The sequence below is a fragment of the Arvicola amphibius genome, chromosome 1 (genome assembly GCF_903992535.2).
Source record: "Arvicola amphibius chromosome 1, mArvAmp1.2, whole genome shotgun sequence".
NCBI classification, from domain to species: Eukaryota; Metazoa; Chordata; class Mammalia; order Rodentia; family Cricetidae; genus Arvicola; species Arvicola amphibius.
Genome location: NC_052047.1, coordinates 122,194,274 through 122,217,787, shown reverse-complemented (window position 1 = coordinate 122,217,787; position 23,514 = coordinate 122,194,274). Strand labels below are relative to the sequence as shown.

The following is a 23,514-nucleotide window of genomic DNA, read 5'->3' as shown; positions in this document are numbered from 1 at the left end:
AGTTACAGGACAGCCAGGACTACATGGAGAAACCCTGTCTTGAAAAATCTAAAAAAATATAAATAAATAAATTAATAAGTCATATTCTGCTTCTTGACTTCAAAGCCTTGTCAGATACCCAGGAGTTCATTTTCCCCACCGGTCTTTCAAGGGTCTATATAAAAGTAAGTTAATGAGCTGAGTAAAGCCAGTGTTCACAGTATGTGACATGCTGCACATCTGGGTCATCCAAGGGGCACACATCAGATGTCACTAGATGACACAGCGGAGTAGGTGTCCCTGGCAATCCTCAGATTTGGGGAAATAGATCTGACAAAGAGAGTGTCTCGGTGGGACCCTAAGAGTGGACTGCTCCAACCTTTCAGGATGCCGATGGCCTGCAAACAGTCGTGCTCCTTGTCCAAGAAGAGTGACATGGACCCATTGCTGGTCCACTCAGGAAGCAGACCCATGAGTCCAGAGCAACAGATGGATGTGATGCTGCAAGAGGAGATGGAAATAGAAAGTAAAGAGAAAAAGCCGTCGGAGTTAGACCTGGAGGTACTTTCTTATTGTGGCCCCCGACTTGAGAGAGAGCATCTTGACATCTGAGTGATTTGAAGCAGCGGATGTCAGAGTCACCTGGGGAATGGTAACAGAATACGGAAGCCCAGAAATCTTAGGAACTGGGGCTTGTGAGTCCCTAACACATAGTTTGGCACATGGCAGCCCATGGGGGGGGGGGGGAGGTGGCCAAACTCTTGCAAAACAAGAAAGGACTCTCAGTTAAATATGAATTTCAGATAAGCAATGAAGACAGTGTTTTGTGTGTGTGCGAGCAAACCAGCTGTGTTCCGTGGTTTTTCTGGCAACCCTATCAACCGCTAGCAAAATGCAGCCTGTAAGTGTGTTTTATAAAAATAGGGGAAATGCCTAATGAGGTAGATCTCCAGCTCTTCTTAAGAAAACTAAAATACTCAGAGCTGAGCAGTTGTCTTCTTCGGGCAGAAGAACCTGCCTGTGACCTTGTCACATGCAGTGTGTGTGAAGTGGCTGGCTTCAGAAGCATAGTGGCAAGAGACAAAAGGCTTGCATGGATGGATGGCTGCTGTGTGAACCGCGACCCTCGGCTGCTTGGCTGGTTGGGTGGACCAGGTGGGCACCGCCACTTGGTCATGACCTTTTTCTTGCTTTGTTTATGGAAGAGATACTATTACTACTTGACCAACGGCATCCGGAAAGACATGATTGCCCCCGAGGACGAGGAGGTGATGGTGCGGATTTACAAATTGATTCCTAAGGTGCTGCTGGCAACCCCAGCCCTGGAACCCCTGCAGGTCGCGCTTCAGACTGAGAAGGAAAGAGACTATTACTTTAGCCTCATGAAAAGCATCGGTAAGGCTGGGCTTGTGGGCACGGAGCTCCTGTGGAGGGCCCTGCCTTTCCTCTGTGCCCGTTGCTTTGCTGTTGCTGTGATGAGACAGCCAGAAACATCAGCTCAGAGGAGGAATGGTTCATTTTGTCTCGTGGCTTCAGGGGTCTGGGGACATGGTCAGCTGCCCCTATTGCTTCTGGGTTGTGATGGCGCAGAACATCCCTGCAGGGGCATGTGGTGCCATCTGTGTGTTGCTCAGCTCATCCCACTCAGCAAACCGAGAGAGTGAGCAAGAGCATGTGTGTGCTAGCAGGTTTCTTCCTTTGGCCTTCATTCTATCCAGGCTTCCATCCTATTAGACGGCCTCTGTCGATATCCTTAGTTACTGGGTCGCATGTCAATCACCTCTGGAAACATCCTCACAGACACACCCAGGAGAGTACCATACTAATCTCTTGGGCATCATTCAATCTAAGCAAACTGACAATCAGGATGAACTATCACATGATCAATTTATCAGTTCCCACCCTGACTTCACTGAACTCACCCCAAAATACCATGTGACTTTTAATTCAAATGTCCCCCCATCCTCATCATCATCACTACTGCTTCCCTTTGAACTAACCACCTTGGCATAGCCGTGCCTGTGCAGATCTTGTTAATACGCAGATTCTGGTTTAGTGGATGTGCATCTTGGGTAAAGCCAAGCAGGTCATTCAGCATGGGTGGCTAGCTCCAGGAGGCTCAGATGTGACAGACAGACATTAATTACACTGTGGGAACCCTGTCCCTTCTCCTCGGTGGCTCTTCTCTTGTCCCCTCGGTTGTCCCTTCACCCTTGGCGGTCCTAGCCCCCTGACTTTCAGCTCATCCTGGCTGGCACGTCCCACTGTGCCTTTGTCTCTCTGCTGTTCCCCTCTCACCTCTGTCACTTTGGACTCCTTTTCTAGACTGTGAGCTTTTGGATAGTGATGGGTGCATCGCTTTGTCTCCCTCTGTCCCAAGCCCACCCAATGTCCTGTACACACAGTCGACCACACTGGGAAGCATTTAATGGCAGATGATAGGAGAGAGGAAGGGAAAGAGTGACCCTGTTGGTTTTCTGCCTTGTTATGACGCTTTTGCCAAAATGTCTACCTATTTCTGTTTTCCTAACTTTCTAACGAGGTCAGTATAATAGCTCTTTGTTGTCACACAGAGCCTATCTAAGAATAGACATGTGAGGTCTTTCGCTTCTGGCTCCTCCTTGCTTTTCCAGCCATACACCTTCAGTGCCACCATTGCAGCTGATGTGTCTACACAGCATAGCTCTCAGCTCCTTGAGCAGACGGTCTGACACTTTCTCTCCACACACAACATCCCTCTGTCCCCAGTGTCCTTCCTCTAAGACGCTCATATGCATTCTTCATGGTGCAGCCTAATTGTGACCCTACCAAGATAACACCGATCTTTCTTCCTAACAAAACACATTTGCTATCTAAATCTCCATTTGTAAGTATCTGGTGCTGCTTACTGTGTTGATGCATGTTTGTGTAATTATCCTGGTGAGCGAAGTCAATTAATCACTAATGGAGTCCAGCAAATGCTAAGGAAAGCACTGTCAGGATAAGCGGGACTCACCCTCAGAGTCCAAGTACTCTTCACTGCCAAGTCACACTGGTTCCAGGGAAGTCACACCCATGGGTTACCTCTGACCTGGCCACTGAGGAGGCATTGCCGGGTGGAAATGGACAGATACTCACTTCCGTTCTAAGTGTCTGAATGCTAGGAGTAGAGGATGTGTAAAGACCCTGCCTGATAGAGTGCCTTCTCTCTCCATTCTAGTTGACTACATCCTCATGGACCCAATGGAGAAGAAAAGGCTGTTCATTGAGAGCATCCCCCGCTTATTTCCTCACAGAGTGATCCGGGCCCCTGTGCCCTGGCACAATGTCTACCAGAGCGCCAAGAAGTGGAATGAGGAACATTTGCACACAGTGAACCCCATGATGTACAACCTCAAAGAACTGTGGTTTGCAGAGTAAGACTTGGCTCCTGGCCTTTGGGTTCCTTTCTTCATTGTTCAGTAGCTAAATGATCTTCTTAAGTACAACATAGTGAGGGTAGCTCTTGTTCTGCAATGGAGAGGGCCCATCAAAGATCCTAGACAGAAAGCATATGGGTTGTGAATGTGAACCTACCTACAGGTATAAGGAACCCTCCTATGCATTCCAGAAATACATTTTCCCTGTCTGAAAGCCCTGGAGCATGGAGGGAAACAGGGTACATTTTGAGCCATTAAGTTCCAAATCTTAGCTCTGCTTTGTGGGTAGATGGGTATGTGAACTCCATCTTTGGGCCCTGCTTTCTTGGCCTCCAAGGTTGAAATAATAAGAGTTGCTACTTCAGAGGGATGGTAAGAGGAATTAGTAACTCAGCACAAAGTACTTAGTACCTGATATGACTTAAGAGGCCAAGGAGAATTAATTCCCCATTTCCTGCCTTGTAGCACCGTCACAATACATTACAACTCTCTGCTTACTCATCTGCCTCTACTTCTGAGATGGATGAAGGTTTGGGCTCTTTCTTTTTCTTTGTGAAATTCATTTGGCAAGCTATGGTCTCTCAGTTGTACTTATGAATAATTATATTCACTCTCCCAAATTATAGGAATCTAGATGAGAAGACCCCTTTTTTCTTTCAAATTTCAAAACTCAAGATATGCAGTTGTCTCTTGTTGTACATAGAGATTGTTTCTGGGACCCCAGATACTATGGTCCATGAACTCTCAAGCACCTTATATAAAATACTCTAGTATTTTCATAAGTCTCCTACTTTCCCTTATACTTTGTCATAAGGGGTTGTTTAGGAAATAATTTCAATAATAAAATATGTACCTGTTTAGTACAAAAGCAGGGTTTTTTTTTTTTCAGAATATTTCCCACATGCTGTTGGTTGAATCCAAGCAGGCAGAACCCACAGAGATGAAAGACCGGCTGTAAAACTCATTGTCTTGGTTCCTTTTCTGTTGCTGTGATAGATGTCATGACTGAAAGCACCTTAAGGAAGAAAGGGTTTGTTTTGGCTTGTGGTTCCGGAAGGATAGAGCTTATTATGGCAGGGAAGACCTGCCCACAGTCAAAGAAGAATGTCAGCACAATCAGGAAGCTACCCGATCACATGTCGTACACACAGGGAAGAGAGGGAAGAGTAAGTGGGGTGAGGCTAGAGATTCCCAAAGCCCATCCATAGTGACCGCCTTAGGTTCCTGTTGCTGCAGAGAAACACATGACCAAAAAGCAGGTTGAGGAGGAAAGGGTTTATTTGACTTATTCTTCCCTATCACTGTTTATCATTGGAGGAAGTCAGGACAGGAACTCAAACAGGGCGGGAACCTGGAGGCAGGAGCTGATGCAGAGGCCATGGAGGGGTGCTGCTTATTGGTTTGCTCCTTATGGCTTCCTCAACCTGTTTTCTTTTCTTTTTTATACATTTTTTATTGATATTTATTGAGCTCTACATTTTTCTTTGCTCCCCTCCCTGCCTCTCCCCCCCCCTTCAGCCCTCCCCCAAGGTCCCCATGCTCCCAATTTACTCAGGAGATCTTGTCTTTTTCTACTTTCTACTTCCCATGTAGATTAGATCTATGTAAGTCTCTCTTAGTGTCTGCATTGTTGTCTAAGTTCTCTGGGATTATAGTTTGTGGGCTGGCTTTCTTTGCTTTATGTTTAAAAACCACCTATGAGTGAGTACATGTGATAATTGTCTTTCTGTGTCTGGGTTACCTCACTTAAAATAATGTTTTCTAGCTCCATCCATTTTCCTGCAAAACTCAAGCTATTGTTATTTTTTTCTGCTGTGTAGTACTCCATTGTGTAAATGTACCACATTTTCCTTATCCGTTCTTTAGTCAAGGGGCATTTAGGTTGTTTCCCAAGTTCTGGCTATGACAAACAAAGCTGCTATGAACATAGTTGAGCACATGTCCTTGTGGCATGATTGAGCATCCTTTGGATATATACCCAAAAGTGATATTACTGGGTCTTGAGGAAGGTTGTTTCCTAATTTTCTGAGAAATTGCCACACTGACATCCAAAGGGGCTGTACCAGCTTGCACTCCCACCAGCAATGCAGAAGTGTTCCCTTTTCCCCACAACCTCTCCAGCATAAGTTGTCATCAGTGTTTTTTATCTTGGCCATTCTTACAGGTGTAAGATGGAATCTCAGAGTTTCAATCTGTTTTCTTTTTATTTTTCTTTTTTTTTTCCCCACAAGACGCGGCGTGGATTATACACTCGCGCGCCAGGTCGGCACAAGCAGCACACACGACACACACACGGGATTCGAACTCGCGGACACGCGCACGCACCCACACGCGCCCTACACGCTGAGCCACCACGCGGCTCACTACAATCTGTTTTCTTATAGAACCCAGGACCACCAATTGAGGGATGATACGACCCACAATGGGCTAGGCCCTCCCCCCCCCCCCCCCCCCCCCCGCTGATCACTAATTAAGAAAATGCCCTACAGGTAGATATCATGGAGGCATTTTCTTAATTGAGGTCCCCTCCTCTCAGATGACTTTAGCTTGTGTCAAGTTGACATAAAACCATCCAGCCCATTAATGAACTTCCTCGAGGAATTCTCCACTTCCTCAGTATTCCACATCACTTTCAAACAGTGGCACTGACTAGGGACCAAGTGTTCAAATACACGAGCCTATAGAGGAAATTCTCATTCAAACCGCCCCTCCTACCCCTTTAAAGTGTATGCACAGTGAGGTACTGCACAAGTCTGTGCCACCTGCATTGCTCTCTAATTCAAGGATATTTTTGTCATTCACATTCAGCCCAGCCCTTCAGCCCCTGGCAACCACTAATCTTTGCCTCAGTAGACCTGCAGGTGCTGGATGTGTAATAGAGACTGAATCACATACTATTATGTACGCCTTTGTGTCTGGTGTCACAATTAAACACGATGTCCTCAACATCTGTTCGCAGAGAAGCAAGCATCAGTAATGACGTTTCTTTTTATGACTGAATAATATTCCATAGTTTGGCTATATCATATTTTGTTGATCCATTCTATTGGTTATTTGGGGGAGAAGAGAGTGTGTGATTTTTTTTTAAATGGGATCCTCAAGAAAGGGCATGCATCAGAAGGGAAAGTTCACTGAAAGGTCAGGCTAATGACTCATTTCAGCTCATTAGACAGTCAGGGGCACCAAGTCAGCAAGGAGGAAGATATGTCCAGGAAACTGTATCATGGTTTTCCTGTGTGACCCCAACTATTCAACTTGAAAACTTCTAAGAGGAGAGAAATGAGCTGAGATGTCTTTGGGATTGGTAAAGTTTGTGGATTTGGGAACTATAATGAGATGGGTCTGAGGGAAGAGTAGAGAAGCTGGTTCCACCAATGAGAGAAGTTTGTTAGAATTTAATTAAAGATGAGTAAGGCGGAGACATGAGCCATACCAGCGTTGGTTGTCTGTGCGGTGAGTCAGGCTCTCAGGTCCCCCCTTCCTAGAAGTGCTTTGTATTCGGTCGCACACAAACACATTTAAATTCCCCACCCCCACCTAAAAGGGCCATAGGCGGTGGCCATGTCTGATGGATCGTTAAAACAGATGATGACATCAAGAAGTTAGCCCTGGGATTGGCTTAGGAAACTGGGCAAAAATCTAGTTTGAGAAGTAATGGGGATGACTTAAGGACCAACCTATGGATGAGGGGATGCTGGAAAGAGAAACGGTGGACCTTGTGGGCTTGGGAAGCGGCAGAGCTTCCCTGGATCCAGAGAAGGGGAAGGGAAAAAAGGAGCAATGTTGGAAGGATGATGAGTCATTCATTCAACAAACATTCAGAGTGTCTACATGGCATAAACACAGAAACACAAGGGGAGTGCGGTAAACCTGCCCGCAGGGTGAGTTACGGTATGGTTCAAGATCAAAGCAAGTTCAATCTAATTCTAGGCAGCAAAGCTGGGGAGATGGCTTAGTCAGCTGAGTGTACACATAAGGACCCGAGTTCATCCTCCGGAACTCATGTGAAAAAACAGCATGAAGGCACATGCTTGCAATCCTAGAAATGGGGTAGGGAGACTGCCGGGGGAGGGTAGTCCCTGGTGCTTGCTGGCCAGTCAGCCTAGCCTACTGGGTGAATTCTAGGTCAGTGAATGATCTTAGCTTAGAAATCAAGATGTCACCCAAGGAAAGACACTCATGGTTGGCCTATGGAGCAGAAGTGAATGGTGGCCTCTGTCACTGTTCCATGCAGCAACATTAGACAGGTGTGCTCTTAGTTAACCAACACCAATGTTTTGTTTTGGAGAGCAAAAGGAAAGGAAGGGTATGGGGTCTTCATTACTTTCTGCTCTTCTCTACCCACCCCTACTATCCGCCCATCCTCTGAAACCACTCATCATCACTATTTTTAGAAGGTGCTCTTCTAACTCAAGGGTTCAAACAATGAGAACACGTGTCCTCTGAGCTTGCCCCACAGGATGGAATAGTCTTTCACGCTGGCATTTCCCCCTCCCTTTTGGCAGATTTAAAGACCTCAGGTTTGTTCGAACAGCAGATTTACTGGCTGGAAAGCTGCCCCTGCTGCCTAATGAGTACCAGGATGTGATTCGGAAGCATTGCCAGGAGGCACGGCAGATTCTTCTCAGCAAGTCAGTATCTCCCACAGAACTGGGCTTCAGCCCAGCACTGTAAAGATTGAAAATGCCCCAGAATGGGAGCTGATTCCCCTCTGGGAGTGGCATGAAATTTGTTGACTTCCTATGATACCTTCTTGCCATGTCCTATCCTCTAGCAACCTCTTATGCAACTGCTCTCTCTACCCTCCCTCCCACACTCCCACTGCCTTTTCAGAGCTATGCTTTGTTATGACATCACTCTTATTTGGTTCTTCCTTGAGATTCTCTCAGTCTCCCGGTGCGATGAGGCAATTTGCTCGAATAACTTGTATTGACCCCAAAACAAAGAGCTTCAAGGTCCAAAGTTAGGGGGTCTCGTGACATTAGAGAACTTCTTTCCTTTAGCAAATGCATACAGAACTATATATCCAGAACAGAAATGACTGAGTGGCAAGTCTATTAATCAGACAATCTTTTGCTATAACAAATTCCAGAGAAAATCAACACAGGAAGTAAAGATTTCAGTTCATGCTTTCAGAGGTGTCTGTCCGTCATGATGGGGTAGGTCTGTGTGAGCCCAGCGGCTCACAACATGGTGGTCAGGAAGCAGAGAGGCAGAACGTGCTAGCAGACTTCTTCCTTCTTGCTCTGTTAACTGAGCCTTCGGCCTGTGGGACTGCACATTCTCATTCTTCCCCTCAGTTAGTCCTCTCTGGAAAGTTAGTCCCAGCCAGAGGGGGGCTTTAGCAGTCCTCTAGGCCCAGAGAGCTCAGAAAGCCACTTACTTGCCGTTCTCTGGTCCCTGTAGGTGGATCCCCACCTGTGCCCAGCTTTTTACCTCACAGAAGGAACACTGGGTCCGCTTCGCTCCCAAGAGTGACTATGACTCCTCTCGAAACATTGAGGAATATTTTGCTTCCGTTGCCTCCTTTATGTCCCTCCAGCTCAGGGAGTTGGTCATTAAATCTCTCAAGGATCTCGTTTCCTTCTTCATGATACACAAGGTACGTGGGGGAGTCCAGACCCAGCTCTCTCCAGGGAAGACAGTCTAGGTAGAACTCAAGTAGGCTCTGGGCAGGGATCCGGGCTAGAAGGTGAAATTCTGAGTAGAACACACAGGGTGACTATGACTTTATCTTTTCTAAATGCACAGCAAACTTCTGTCATATTGTGACCCACTACTAAATATATATATATATGGAAGCAAATTTTCAGCGACTTTTCTTATGAAGTGAAAGAGTGACTGCACAGGATGGAATACGTACCTCTTTGAGGGCGGGGAAAGACACTTGTTTGCGTCCTTTTTGCTACAAAAATGGAGTTGAGACTATTTGCTTTTGACCTTCGGCTTAGCATTTAGGAGATGTTTTATACATTTACTCCTAGTAGTAATTTGTTGTTTGGTCTCTGAGACAGAACTTCCAGGTTCACAAGGCTTAGCTTGGTTTAGTTAACAGCCTCGTGAAACTGTCAGTAAAAGAGAAATAAAAGCAGAAAGCATGAAACCCAGGTTTTCAAAGCATTAAATGCTCCCCTAGATTTAGACAGCCCAGAGATCAAGGGAGAGTGTCTGAAATTTTGGGCTGTGTACATAATTTCACCTTCAAAAATATAGTGATGGGGCTGTTCTTCCAGAGGACCCAAGTTCAATCCCCAGCACCCACGTGGGCAGCTCACAGCTGTCTATTCCTTCAGTCTCAGAGTACCCAACATCCTCATGCAGACAAAACACCAACACACATAAATAAAAATAATAATAGAAGTATAATGAATATTTTTTAATTCCTTAATTTTAAAAAGGTCAAATTCTAAGTATTTTCCCAAGTAAAGTAAAGTAAAGGTGGTGGCTCATGCCTTTATCCCAGCATCAGGAAGTAGAAACATGGGCAGGCAAACTTCTGTTAGTTACTCGAAGGATTTAAAAGCTACTGCTGTTGAATTTGGCCTGCAATGATCCCTGAGTGGACCACTCCAGAGCAATCATGGGCGCATCTTCTGTGTGAGGCAGAAAGGAGAGAGGTGTTTACTTCATCCCATGTGAGGGATGAAATCTCACTGTAAAATCCCACACAGAGAGAGAAGGGACATATTTGTTTGAAGGAAGTAGAAATTTGTGTTCGATACACTTCCAGTCTTCCCTCAGACAGTCTGAGAAGCTCTCGAGCCAACGACTTGGCCAAGCTTTTGCAGCTGCCCTGTGAGGACTGAGCACTGCAGTTATGAAAGGGATCTCGTGCTGCTCGGTTTCACAGAGTCTTTAGGATGTCTCTCAGCAATATTTCTGTCATGAGGAAGTTGACATTTTGACTGAAATGCACCATGTGCTCAAGGACATTGCCTTTTAAAGGACACAGATATTCATTCCTTTGGAGTCAGGCAATATGTTCTTGTTAAGGACCTACTTGGTATTAATGACTGTCATAGACATTTTGAAGAAAATAAGTGAATAAGACATAGGTCCTTCTCTCAAGTTTAGACCAGACAAGGTAAGGGGAGGGTACGAAGTCTCCTGAGTGAAAGACAAAATAACATGACAGAAGTAGAATTATGGAAATTCAGAAGTGAAGGAGACTTCCTCGAGGAGATTCTTTTGTGCTAGTTTTGAAGGGCAGGAAGGATTTAGAAGTTGGAGCATAGGTGGCACTGATTAAAACAAACTGTTTTGTGCAAAGTTCTTGGGAACTAAGAAAGCATAAACTCCTGGCAGGACAGACTCAATTTTAAGCATACTGGCGCCCTTTCTCGGTGCTAAGGGAGCACTATGAATGGATAACGGCACCCCTGTGCTCTCCGGTGGCTGCTCTGTGTGAGGTCTGATATATCTTTTGTTTCCCAAAGGATGGAAACGATTTTAAGGAACCTTACCAAGAAATGGATTTCTTTATACCTCAGCTAATCATGATTCAACTTGAAGTGTGTGAGCCTATCATTGTCTTCAACCCAACTTTTGATGATTGCTGGGAATTAATAAAGAATTCCTTCTTGGAAATCATTAAGAATTCTGATGGAATCCCCAAGGTATGGTATTTGCCTAATAATTCATTTATATTTTTGTTCCGCACTGAATAAACAATCAAGTGGCTGGTTGCACAGTTGCAGTCCATGTGGTGTTCAGTTAGGCAATCTCACTTTGGGATGCATCCTCAATCCACCCTCTTGTCCTCAGGAAGATTATCTAGGTCTTTTCTGTGTCCTCCCTAATTCCCTGCCTTTGTATGCTGCCTGACACAAGATAGATAATTCCCAAGTCATCCAATGTGAGTTAATAATTTATAGCAGATGAGCTGGCATGAATCTGCTAAAAAATTTTTACAAAATATATCTCATTTTGTTTTGAGGTTCAGTGGGTTTATTCACCACTATAGGGTTCTAGGGAGATAAAAACAAAAAAACAAAAACAAAGAAAACTTACTATCGTGTCTCTCTCTTCACAGTTTTCTTTCCAGAGTAGAATTACTTATCAAATTAGATGCATGAAAGTAAACTTTGTCTACTAGGCCGGATATCCATGTGACCTAACATCTTTTGGGTGGGAGACGTGAAAAGGAAACCCATGTCTAGTTCCACATAGGGAATCAACCTATGAGACTCTCTCTCTCTCTCTCTCTCTCTCTCTCTCTCTCTCTCTCTCTCTCTCTCTCTCTCTCTCTCTCACACACACACACACACACACACGAGCTGAAGCTGAGGTTTGAAGTTGAGAAGGTACTTGGTCGGTAAGGTGTTTGTCAAACAAGTAGAAGGACCTAGATGCAGTCACCAGCAGCCATTTAAAAGTTGGGTGTGGTGTCATGTGTCTACCAGCCTGGCACTGAAGAGGTGGAGAAAGGCCTGGGGCTTGCCGGCCAGCCAGTCTAGCAGAACTAGTGAGCTCTAGAGTCAGTGAAAGAGAGATCCTGTCTCAAATAAAGCAAAGTGGAAAGCAAGAAAAGAACGCACATGATTTCAACCACCGGCCTCCACATACACAGGCGTGTGCCACACAGACAGAAATGAAATGGAGTTGGATGAAATGGGAAAGGGGACACACATGCAAAAAAAGTGCATGCATGAGTGCACAGATGTGTGCATACACATACATGTAACACACACAGAGACACACAGACATACAGACACACATCACAGACATACACACATGCACAGACATACACACACACACACACACACAGAGAGAGAGAGAGAGAGAGAGAGAGAGAGAGAGAGAGAGAGAGAGAGAGAGAGAGAGAGAGAGAGAGAGAGAGAGCTTAGGTTTGTAGGAAAATCTATGACACCAAGGGTCCAGCTTCACCAGTAATCCCTGTGCTTGGAGTTTTGATGTCAGCCAAGCTTGGTTTAACATGAAAATGAGTGTGTAGAGGGGAAGTGGAACCTCTCCTACAAGCAACATCCCTCCGAGGAAATGAAAGAGAAGACTACGGTTTGAAGAGATAAGTGCAGGGCTGGGGACACATGAAGTACATACTCCCTGAGTCTGTTTCTCTGCTATTGATTGGTAGTGTTAACAAGCAGCTGGGGCTGGAGAGACTGCCAGTACTGCAAACAGCCCAGCAGGAACTGGTACCAGAGGGAGTGGATTACGATGCCAAAATGACACCCTCATGGGTCAGTTTGTGCCAGGTTGGAAAGATAGCCCTGTTTCCACACAACTAGAGTTATTAGACTATGGGAAGAACCCACGGGTGCTGAGTTCTCGTCTAGGGATGCCTGTGGCACTCCCTCCCTCTCCCACAACCTCGGGCTTTCCTCTTGGAACTGACTTGTAAAATTTTAACCATAGTCCCTTGGGTTAAATGTCTATGACATACATATAACTATCAGCAGACGAATAATCTCCAACATCTTACCTCATCATGGATACAATAAGTTGAAAACATTTCAAGGTGAAACACAGCTACAAACGTGGTGTGTGCGTGCATGCGTGTGTGTGCTGCATGCATTTGTTCACATGGGGGTGTACACATGTCTGTACAAGTACACATGCATGTGTACGCATGTCTGTGGAGGACAGAGGTCAATGTCAGCTGTCTTCCTAATCTCTTCCCGTGTTATTTTTTGGGGACAGAAGTCTCCACTGCATCTGAAGCTCTTCAATGCAGATAGGGCCTGTGGGCCAATGAACTCTACCCGTCTGCCTCCCCAGCGCTGGAATTACAGATGCAACACTGTGCCCAGCTTATACGCGGGTGCTGGGGACTCAAACTCAGGTCCCTGTGTGTGTGTGTGTGTGTGTGTGTGTGTGTGTGTGTGTAGCAAGCACTTTACCCGCTGAGCCATCTCCCCAGACCCCAGCAATAATTTAGAAAATAAAGAACATTTGAGCTGCAAAAAAGGAAGCCTGTCACTGAGAAGGAGGTACTGAAGGAAACCAAAATAAATACTATGGGGCATTGGTCTTATCAGTACCGTCCAGGAGGACAAGGCTGATGTAATCTAGGATGAAACAAAGGAGGTGAAGGAGATGCAGAAATCAAAGTTGAATAAAATGAGAGGGGAAATGTAATAGATAGAATTTCCATGAGTGTTTTAGCCCTACCACTACATTGCCTTTACTTTTTAATTTTTTCATTCTTTGAGAATTTCACCTATGTATACAATGAAATAGGATTTACCCACCCCCTACTGCCCTTCTCCAGCTCCCCCTGAATCTCTCCTGTATTCCGCTCATAATGAGACGCGTGTCTTTGTGACTGTGGAAAAGGGGGTGCTGGGCCAGTCTTTCCCCTTGTGGCAGAATCTACTCACTGGGCATTGCAGGGAATGCCAACACCAGCGAAGCACACGGGAGGAAGCCTGGAACATGGTGGGGAGACGGAGGAGTGAAGAATCAGAGAGCCAGGAGGAGAGGCAGAAAATAACAGTTCCCTGGATAGGACAGACTCATTCTTGTTCCCACCTCACAGTGTCCACACTGCACAGGAGAACCTCCACATTCAAGCCCACAGTGTCCACACCGCACAGGAGAACCTCCACATTCAAGCCCACAAGAATTTCTCTTCTCTTTTGACTAGAGACTTCTTCCCAACACAAGCTCCAAAATCCGGTCCACATGGGAGCTATTGAAAGACCTGGGCTATCAGCTATACTTCCCCAGGCCCTTTTGCCCAGGCCCTGGGCCAATGGCAGTCTTGTCTCTTGCTTTCAGGCTTTGTCTATGAACACAGTCACAGCAAAGAAGTTGCCTTCCATCAGTTTTAAAGCCTTTGGGTCACCCAAAAAGAACCAAGGTCATTTGCACCTGTTCCCATGCTTCCTCAACTGCTACTGTCTTGTCAAAAGCAGATGTGTGATTTATAAGGCATGGAGCCTAGGATTGAAGACTGAAGGTCTTTGCCGAGGCCGGCAAAGTAGAGAGGGCCCTGAGATATGGTAATGAGTCCCAGAAGGATTCTGCAGGAGCCAAGCCCATGAATACACACACACACACACACACACACACACACACACACACACACACACACACTGAAAGGCTTGGAGAGTTTGGGGATAGCAGGGTGTTCTTGGCTAGTTCTACCACTAGCCAAGAAAAAATAAATACAAGTGGTGTCCCTGGAAAAGAGTCCACCGCAAGAGCCTGTTTGCCGCCTTCTGCCTTCTAGTTTCTGTGCGTGTCTTACATCTAAGAGTGCCTTCTGCTCTTCAGGTGGAATCTATACTTTTCCCAGAGCTGAAAGGCTATAACCTGATCCTCGGAACTGTTGACCCTGAAGAAAACCTTGTTTCTGATTTTGTGAATGATACTTTTGAGGTATTTAAGAAAAATCAAGTTGGACCTCACAAGTAAGTTGGTTTAGTTCTAGCTTTATAACTTAGATGGACTTTGAGTGTTTGTCCTTAGCTATCCCTGTCCCCACACACCCAAAACACACATAGAGTAGCAATGGCCAGGGCTTACCTGCTTATGACTTTATCCCCATTCTACAGACAGGAGAGTGTAACTTTCTCACACTAGGCTGCAATAAATACAAATGCTAGTATTCAGCTGCAGATCTTGCTCTGCTCCCTGAAAGCCACAGGTCAAGATATATTTGGATATTTCTAGAATTTAGAAAAACAATATTCTGTGAGATACGGGGCAACAAAGTCATATTTCTGCTGTGAAACTTGTGTATTCCAGGCATTTGTTTGTTTTCAAGTCAGGTTTTCACTGTGTAGCTCAACCTGGCCCCAAAATCATGCTGTTCCTGCCTTTGCCTCCCGAGTAGCAGGACTGCAGGTGTATACTGGAGCAGGATTAATAAAATCCCAGAGAGAGATATTGGGGTTCAAGGTGAAGATTAGAAAAGCAAAGCAGCCAAGCCTCTAGAGAGTTCTTACCTCTACCAAGACTCAAACAAAGGGGTGATCCTGTCCTCAGCTCAGAAGTGCACTGAGCACTTCTCCCCCTCCCCCGCCACATCACTCCTGTATCCGCCTCCCTAATGCTGGAATTAAAGGTGTGGGACTCCTGAGTGCTGGGATCATCTTTGTGTGAGCTCTATTTCTCTTTTAGACAGATTCAATCTCAAGTAGTCCACGGTGGCCTTGAGTCCTGGTATTAAAGGTGTGTGCCACCACTCCCTGGCAAGCTTTATTTATTTAAACACAAATAACATATCACTATAGTGTACCACCACACAGAGAGAAACCTGTGAATTGCCTCAATCAACAGTTTCTGGTGAGGGTAGGACAGCTTCCAACACAACTCTAAAGGCGTCTTCAATTTTGCATGCACACTGTGAGATCACCCTAAACCAGTGAACGTGATCACAGTTTGTCACCAAATAAAACTGGTGAAAATGTATTTACTGCACATTTTCAGTGGGAAGAATTCTATGTTGTGGGGATATGAACTGCCCTGTGTGTATACAATCTGTGGGGTGTATACTAGAACCCTAGCTATGCCCATGGCATGCCAGGAGGAACTGCCCCACTGTGGCAACTGAGGTGTTTCCAGATGTGACCAAAACCCTCCTGCAGGGCAAAATCACTTCAGCTGAGAACATCGATTAATCTATGTAGAAAGCAGCCTAGTGTTTGGAAGACCACCTCAATGCATTTTATTGGTGGGGGGCTTCCCTGCTCATGGGTCTTATATATACACTTTCTTCCAGACGGACCGCGTCCTGGCCTCTCTGCTGTCTCAGAGTGTCCGTCAGGTTGCCTGGGTACCTTGGGGCTCCACCAAGCCACCCCTCATAGTTACTCAGTACCAACTTGATGTTAATTCAAACTTAACTTAAGTCAAACCATTCTAGATGCATCCTCCAGTTGAGAGAAAATTGTCCAGTCATTCCTACATGATCTGAAAACAGATGGACCTAACTTCATATGCCACAGATTACTTAATTCCAAATTTTCATCTTAAAACTAGGCAAGAACTTGGGGTTAGAAGGAAGACAGGGTGCTGGTGTTCATTGCACATTTATGCCAGGATAGTAATAACTGTTCTACTTATTTTGCTATAATTAAGGTTTATGATAACCTTATAAAATTTGCCTTATTATAGTCACTTAAAATAAAAACACAACTTAAAAAAACCCACCAGGCAGTGTTGGTGCATGCCTTTAATCCCAGCACTTGGGAAGCAGAGGCAGGCAGATCTCTGAGTTTGAGGCCAGCCTGGTCTACAAAATGAATTTCAGGACAGCCAGGGCTACACGGAGAAGCCCTGTCGAGGAAACCCAGCTAAGTATCTTCTCTAAATTTATGCCACAAGGAAGTCACAAAATTGGAATTAGAAGCCCAAATCCTGGATTTTCAGCTATATTTCTATTCTATTTCTCCTTCTTGGCCTGAGTTTATGTTTTAAATATGCCTTATTTTAGTTGTGCCCTTGCCTATCCAACTCATTGACTTATGTTTGTGTGCTTCATTTTATGTTCTCCAACACGAAAGATACCTGAATGTGTACAAAAAGTACGACGACTTGCTGGATAACACAGCAGAGCAAGGCATCACCGAATTCCTGAATAAAAATCACGAGATTGAAGATTTTGTGACGGTAGGAGATGCCACTAACAGTTTCATGCCCTGATGACATGTGTGTGGTACAGTCAATCCACTGAGCAATCAATGGATTGCAATGAGCACAAGCTCAGTATTGGACTAGTGCTGACCAAGGGGGAAGCTAGGGGCAATGGGTAGACTCTAATTACAATTGAACTATGAATGTACTTCTTTCTATAGAGCATCAATAGCATAAAAAAGAGGAGAAATGAAATTGCGTCCATGCACATTACCGTGCCTTTGGCCATGTTCTGTCTTGATGCCTTGTTCCTAAATCATGACCTCTGTGAACGAGCCCAAAATCTTAAAGACCGTCTGATTCATTATCAAGTGGATGTAAACCGGGAAACTAATACCAGGTATAAACTTCTGAGGAAAAAAATGGGCTGTAGAGATTGCTTAGTGATTACGCTCTTGCCACACAAGTGTGAGGACTAGAGTTTGTATTCCCGGAACCCACATAAATGCCAACTGGGTATGGTATCCCACCTGGACCTTTAGCCTGGGAAGGCAGAAAAGCAATAGAGGATGATTCCTCACATCAACCCCGGGCCTCCATGTTGATGCAAAACCAGATGTGCCTGTGATGGTGATGGTGGTGGTGATGATGATGGTTGTTGTGACCAGTTCTTTCTCCGTAGCATTTGTAATCAGTACAACACCATCGCTGAAAAAGTCAGTGAGATCCCTGCCAACACCGCAGAGCTAGTGGCCCTCATCGAATACTTAAAGAAATCCAGTGATGTCACTGTGTTCAAACTCAGGAGGCAACTTAGAGATGCAAGTGAGAGGCTCGAGTTCCTGATGGATTATGCAGACTTGCCTCGTAAGTCAGCACCATATGTGTGTACATGCATGCTTGTGCTCCTATGTAAATATTAAAATGTGTTCTTTATATTTTAGGAATTAAATCTTGGGAGAAAGTAGGTTCATATCACCCCACTACACAGTATTGGGAAAGCTTTCCCAATGCCCCATATACAAGACGCACTAATTCACACCTTGATCCACAGGATTTGAGTCACACAAAGGGAATCTTGTTAGACTGAGTGCACACCCTGAGGATTGCCTCTGGCTCTCAGCACCCTATACTGGCATCTAACCCTGAGGCTCACTAACAGCTAGTTCCAAATGCAGAATCTTTTGATAAATAGGTAGTTTCACTCGTCCTTAATCTCAATACAGTCCTGTCTTTGAGGGACTAGAACTTGTTTCTGTCTAATTTAGAAGGAAAAATATGTTCCGGCTCCTTTAGGCCCCTTAAAGCCTTCTTGGATCAAGTTGAAGTTTTGAAGTAAGGGCTAGGTTATAAAGGCGAAATCCCTCTGTTCTTCATGAATCTTTTCCCAGCTTGGAATACGTACAAACTACATGCTCCAAACTAGGATATGTTGTGGAGCATTGACAGAGACTGGGAATACAAGGCGATTGCCTAAGCAGTCATCATACATTCAGAAGCTGTGCCCTTGACTACGTGGAGACAGGCTAGACTCTCATTTGGCCTCCACATCTTTGCTCATCAGAGCTAGAATGTCACAGGATGACCTAGAAACTATTACTGTCATTGTTGCAGATGAGATTAAGAGGTGAGAGGCATCCAAGAGGAGCTACACCCCACATTTCTGATGCTTCCTAGAAGCCAATAAGGCAGAGTAGTTAGAACATAGGCTCTGGAAATGGTTGGGCTTGGACCTGAAGTCTGACCGCCAGCAAAGCAGCCTTGACCACATAACTGTTTCCCATGTGAAACAAGCGTGATAATGCTGTCTGCACACTAACGTGGCCTCTAATAAGCACCAGTGAACCCTGGCCTTCATTCATCCATGATTCCAGTCATTTACTACCACCTCACAGAGGTGGACTTACGACGATCTTTTACCTCCTAAATCGATTCCCCACATCCTGAGCAGTGCCCAGCACCAGACTCTGTGTGTTTTGCAGATGAGGATATCAAACTTAACAGCACCCTGTTCCTCTGGCCTGAGCAGATAGAAGATGTCTTTGAAAGCAGCCGAAATCTGCTCCTTAGCAAGAGGGATCAGGCAGAGATGGACCTAATAAAAAGGTACAGGGGGAGTCTGGGCTTACTTTGGGAAGGAGGTCAGGCTTTCTACGCACCACCCACTTTGTAGATGCCTGGTTCTGTCTAGAGCCTGTCTCAGCGGTGTATGGGCAATGGTGGACGTCATTGGTGGAGAAGGAACTTCCTTTGTTCCCCATGGAGGGCTGATCTCTCTAGACTGTGTCACTGTAGTAAGCCCTCTCCCCGCTCTCTGGTTTGAACAGTGAGAATGTGATGGTACAGAGAGAGAAAGGCACAAACAGTGGCTTGACTTGTAATAACAGCCTCCATAGTAGTAACAGCAAAAGTGTCAGCCTTGGCCTGGAGAGCAGACGCTGTAGAATATCAGGACAGGGTACTGCACCACTGCCGGTTCTGCCACCGCTCCTTCTCACTGCTAACGCACTGCAAAAAGTGCATTCCTTCATTGTGTGTCGTAGATACGCTTTATGGACTTTTGCTACGTGCTGTGCTCTGTTCTAGACATGAATATGTATTTGTATTTGTCTACGAAATTAATTCTTTAATCCACCAACAGAGAAATACAGAAAACTAAGAATAGGCATATTTTTCTACCTAAAGCTTTGTCCCTACATAACTAGATACTGTCTTCCAGATCCTAAAATGTAGCATGATGGGTGGACTGATTTCTTTTTAAGTTACATTCAGTGCAGTTTAGATTTTCATAAAAATCGAGCAACAGATACAAGGAATCCCAGTACACCCCCACATGCAGGCGTATGCAGCCTCTCAGACCTGGACAGTTAAGGCTAACCAGAAAGCAAATCCAGTTTTGGATGGTCAGATGGAGAAACCCCAAGCCTGTTTTGATATTTCTTTGAGCTTCACCTCTGTCATCTGGAAAGCAGGTACATTAGAGTCAACGTCACCATGCTGAGGGGATGAAATGAGGCGTTCTGATTGTGCCCACATCACATCTGGGGGCATGGAGTGGACATTTTTATACCGCATGATTCCTCTTCCTTTAACGGTGACCTCTTTGGGATTCCTAATTTCCAAAGCATTGTGGGTGTGCTGCTAAAATATTACTGGAATAGCTGGGCGTGGTGGCACGGGTCTTTAATCTCAGCACTCAGCAGGCAGAAGCAGGCAGGATCTCTGTGAGTCAGAGGCTAGCCAGGACAGTCAGAGATACATAGAGAGACCCTGTCCTTAAAGAGAAAGCGAGAGGGGGGGAGGTTATTGCTATACGTATAAATATGAATGGAGGCAGTACGTGGGCAGGTGTGCAGGGACTGGCTCTGGGAGAAACCATAGCTGTCACTTGCAGTGTGGGAAGGGGGCAGGGTTTCTCCTCCTGGGCAGGGACTCTCAGTTGGACCCATCAACTAGTCCCTGAGCTCTAGCAACAGAGGCTCAGGGAGGCATCCCTGGCTCCCGCCTCCCTTTGGTAAATGTTGACTGTCCCTTGTTCCACATGAGTGACAAAGGCTGAGGAACGGCCATGCGTTCATCTATCTTCTGTGGAAACAATCTTGTTTCCTCTCCATGGTAGTGGACCCCATTTTCCCAATTCGTATCAGCTCTGGGGTTCAGTGTCAAGCATTCTCTATTAGCTTCCCCACCTCTGGCTGCTGTCCATTCTTCTCCCACACTGTCTGAGAGGCTTCCTTCCAGTCCCTTGTCAGTTGGCTCCAGGCTGGGCTCTGACAATGGTGAGTCCTGGAGGAGGCTGGGGCATGATTGAATTCTATTTCTTTCTCCCTTGCCGAGTTTGTCCCTGGACCTCAGTACCAGCATCCCTCTGAATGGCAATGCTTGATCTTCCATGGTTCACATTGTCCCCTCAGCCACAGGGGTCGTGACCTAGTTACCTCACTGCGTTTGTGCCTGTCACTTTTGCATTATGACCACAGTGTCTGGCAGAAACAACGTAGGGGAGAAAGATTTATTTCAGCATGTGGTTTCAGAGGGTTTGAGTCAATTGCGGTGGGCAAGGTGGGGGCAGAACCGTTCAGTTCACATTCACACAGAGGCAGGGGTGTGTGATAGAAGCTGTCCTTGCCATGACAGACAAGAAGATGAGAGAACAAAGCAGGGACCAAGGGTTGAGCTGTGACCTCCAAAGGCCACCTCTGGTATCCTACTTCTATTAAACAGGATTGGTAAAGGTTCCACTGCATCCCAGAACAGCACCACCAACTGGAGAATCAGCATTTAAAACGTCCGGTGCTGGACTCTGTAGACCCAAACTATAAATCCCTTTAACCCTACCTGTATCTACTCCTGGTAGGAGTCTTTAACTGAAGTTTCTTACTTTGTTCTTCAGAGTAAACTCCACTTCCTGCCAGGATTGTGGCCAATCACTCACTTTAAATTCCTCTATTATCTTCACTTGGACCTCAAGGACAGTTCAATTACTCAAACTTATTTTCTGAATGTATTATCATATGAAATACATTTTATGTGATTTTTACGTGTGCTATAACATACCTTAGACATTATAATGTGCTAAGCAGTCATGCAAAGTCACAGAAGATGACACTGGTAATATTTTAATGTGGTCATCAAGTCTGTGCATTGCTGTCCTCTGGGAAATTAATAACCACCTTTAGCAGATTTTTCTCTTTTATGTGCATACAGTGTTTAAAGGTTTGGTAATGTAAAAGGACAGTCGCTGGGGTGGCTGTGTAGATAACTGTACAGTCAACTTTGGCCCCACTCCCCCCCATTTTGTTCAACCCTGTTGTAGATTTTGTGGTCAGTACAAATGTCAGACGAGACATGAGTCTGTGAGCTGTTCTCTCCCCTGGAGTACAATGGAAGATCCTTTGGCATCTTGAAAAAGAAAGGAAAATGGCTCAGAGGATGGATTTGCACCATCCATTGTTAAGAATTTAGACACAGTGTTGTGCTTTCCAAGTTGCAGGTGCTCGAGGTTTAGAATAGTGTATGAATGAAATTCGTTCACAATTAGGATTCTTTAAATGCCTTCTACATTCTAAAATAACAGCTTATTACAAAGCAAAGCTAAACAAAGGTGGCAAAGAGGAATCCAACAGGAAGAAAGAAAGGCAGGACGCCTCTCCCAGAAGCTCAGACAACCAGGCAAAGAGCAGAGGGGCAAAGGCACTCTGCCCTTCTTCCCTTTCCTGGTTTCATTGCCATGCCTCTTCTCAGAGTCCCTGTTCTGTTGTGAGTGACAGGCAGGAGGGAAGATGGAAGGCAGAGTGGGAGCATGGAGAAGCTCTCTGAAGAACACGAGCAGGAATTAGCATTGAGCTTGTGCCTGATGCAAGCCAGAGGAGGACTCATTTCAGAAAACACTTAGCAAGTAGCTGGATGAGCGAAAAACGTGGAGTAGGGGAGCGCAGCTGGGTGCAGCGTAGACCACATGGGAAACGGCTCCCTGGTGGGAGACTTGGACTGGAAGGATGGCTGTTCCACTCCTAAAGGGAGTGGCACTAGTAAGAGATGTGGCCTTGAAGTGTGACATTGTGGGGGCAGGCTTTGAGGTCTCTTTTGCACAAGCTTCCTTCAGTGTGACTGTCAGGGGACTTCCTGTTGCCTGCAAGATATAACTATTCCTCCAGCATCACATCTGTCTGCATGCTGCATATCCCCACCGTGATGATCATGGACTGAACCTTTAACTGTAAGCCACCTCAGTTAAACGTTTTCCTTATTAAAGTTGCCATGGTCATGCTGTCTCTTCACAGCAATAGAAGCCTAACTAAGACGCATCCCACTCTTTATTGCCTATCTGGCCTCTCGGAAGAAAGACTTCTCCCTCTGCTCTCCTTATGGTAGTGGCCGCCCGGGCCATGTGAAGAGGAAGAATGATAAGAAGAACCAAGGTGACAGAGGAGCTGTGACGATGAACAAGAGGATAAAGCCATACCTCCCTGGGCTGAAAGATCGGCTAGTGTTCCAGTTGGCTAGTAACACTTAGGGAAACCAGTAGATCAAAGATGGTTACTTAAATATGTAAAAAAAAATTGAGCAGACATCAATTCTTATATATAAATTACATAAACCAGCATATAATTGCATATAATAATAAGAGTAACTTGGTTGCAGAGATAATGGAATAAATAGTAGTCTTGACTAACTGCCAGGGCATGTCTCCAACTCTCTCTCCACACTGATAATATCAACATGAAAACACAGCTTCTACCTCTTGCGGGATAAGAAGAGTTTATTCTGGAACCAAAAATGAGTGTTCATAGCTGGGGAGCACAGACCCGAGGTACCTCAGACTCTGTGTTCCCATGTGGTAACAGTCCGGTGGAGTTTTCACAGTGACATAGCAAAGAAAGTTATAAATCAAGGCCCTTTTCAGATACGTTGGTGGTGGGGGTGGACTTATAGGAGAAGTAGAGAAACCTGCGCTATCAGCCCAGGTGCTGGCAGAGTCTTAGCATTGTGAATGGTGGAAGCAAGTGTTCTGCGAAGCTAACGCATTCCAAAAGGTCTAGTCACAAGGATATTAGGTCAGACACAGAGGTGAGCAGGGAACCAGAGATAGCAC

The 23,514-nt window shown here is 45.4% G+C and overlaps 1 protein-coding gene across 8 annotated transcripts in view; it reads left to right on the top strand.

The window, feature by feature from the left end:
- Positions 1-23,514, top strand: part of Dnah3 (dynein axonemal heavy chain 3) — a 235,906-nt gene that overhangs the window by 7,221 nt on the left and 205,171 nt on the right. For all 8 annotated transcript variants that reach the window (XR_006020847.1, XM_042055422.1, XM_038346132.1 and 5 more), the window contains 11 exons: positions 366-540; positions 1,185-1,374; positions 3,179-3,374; positions 7,883-8,008; positions 8,784-8,979; positions 10,814-10,993; positions 14,616-14,752; positions 16,850-16,955; positions 17,141-17,319; positions 17,602-17,786; positions 18,902-19,025. Coding sequence is in view for 7 of the 8 variants with exons in the window: in XM_042055422.1 (XP_041911356.1) it covers positions 366-540; positions 1,185-1,374; positions 3,179-3,374; positions 7,883-8,008; positions 8,784-8,979; positions 10,814-10,993; positions 14,616-14,752; positions 16,850-16,955; positions 17,141-17,319; positions 17,602-17,786; positions 18,902-19,025 (1,794 nt within the window). In the remaining variant the exon portion in view is untranslated. The remainder of the gene's footprint in view (positions 1-365; positions 541-1,184; positions 1,375-3,178; positions 3,375-7,882; positions 8,009-8,783; positions 8,980-10,813; positions 10,994-14,615; positions 14,753-16,849; positions 16,956-17,140; positions 17,320-17,601; positions 17,787-18,901; positions 19,026-23,514) is intronic.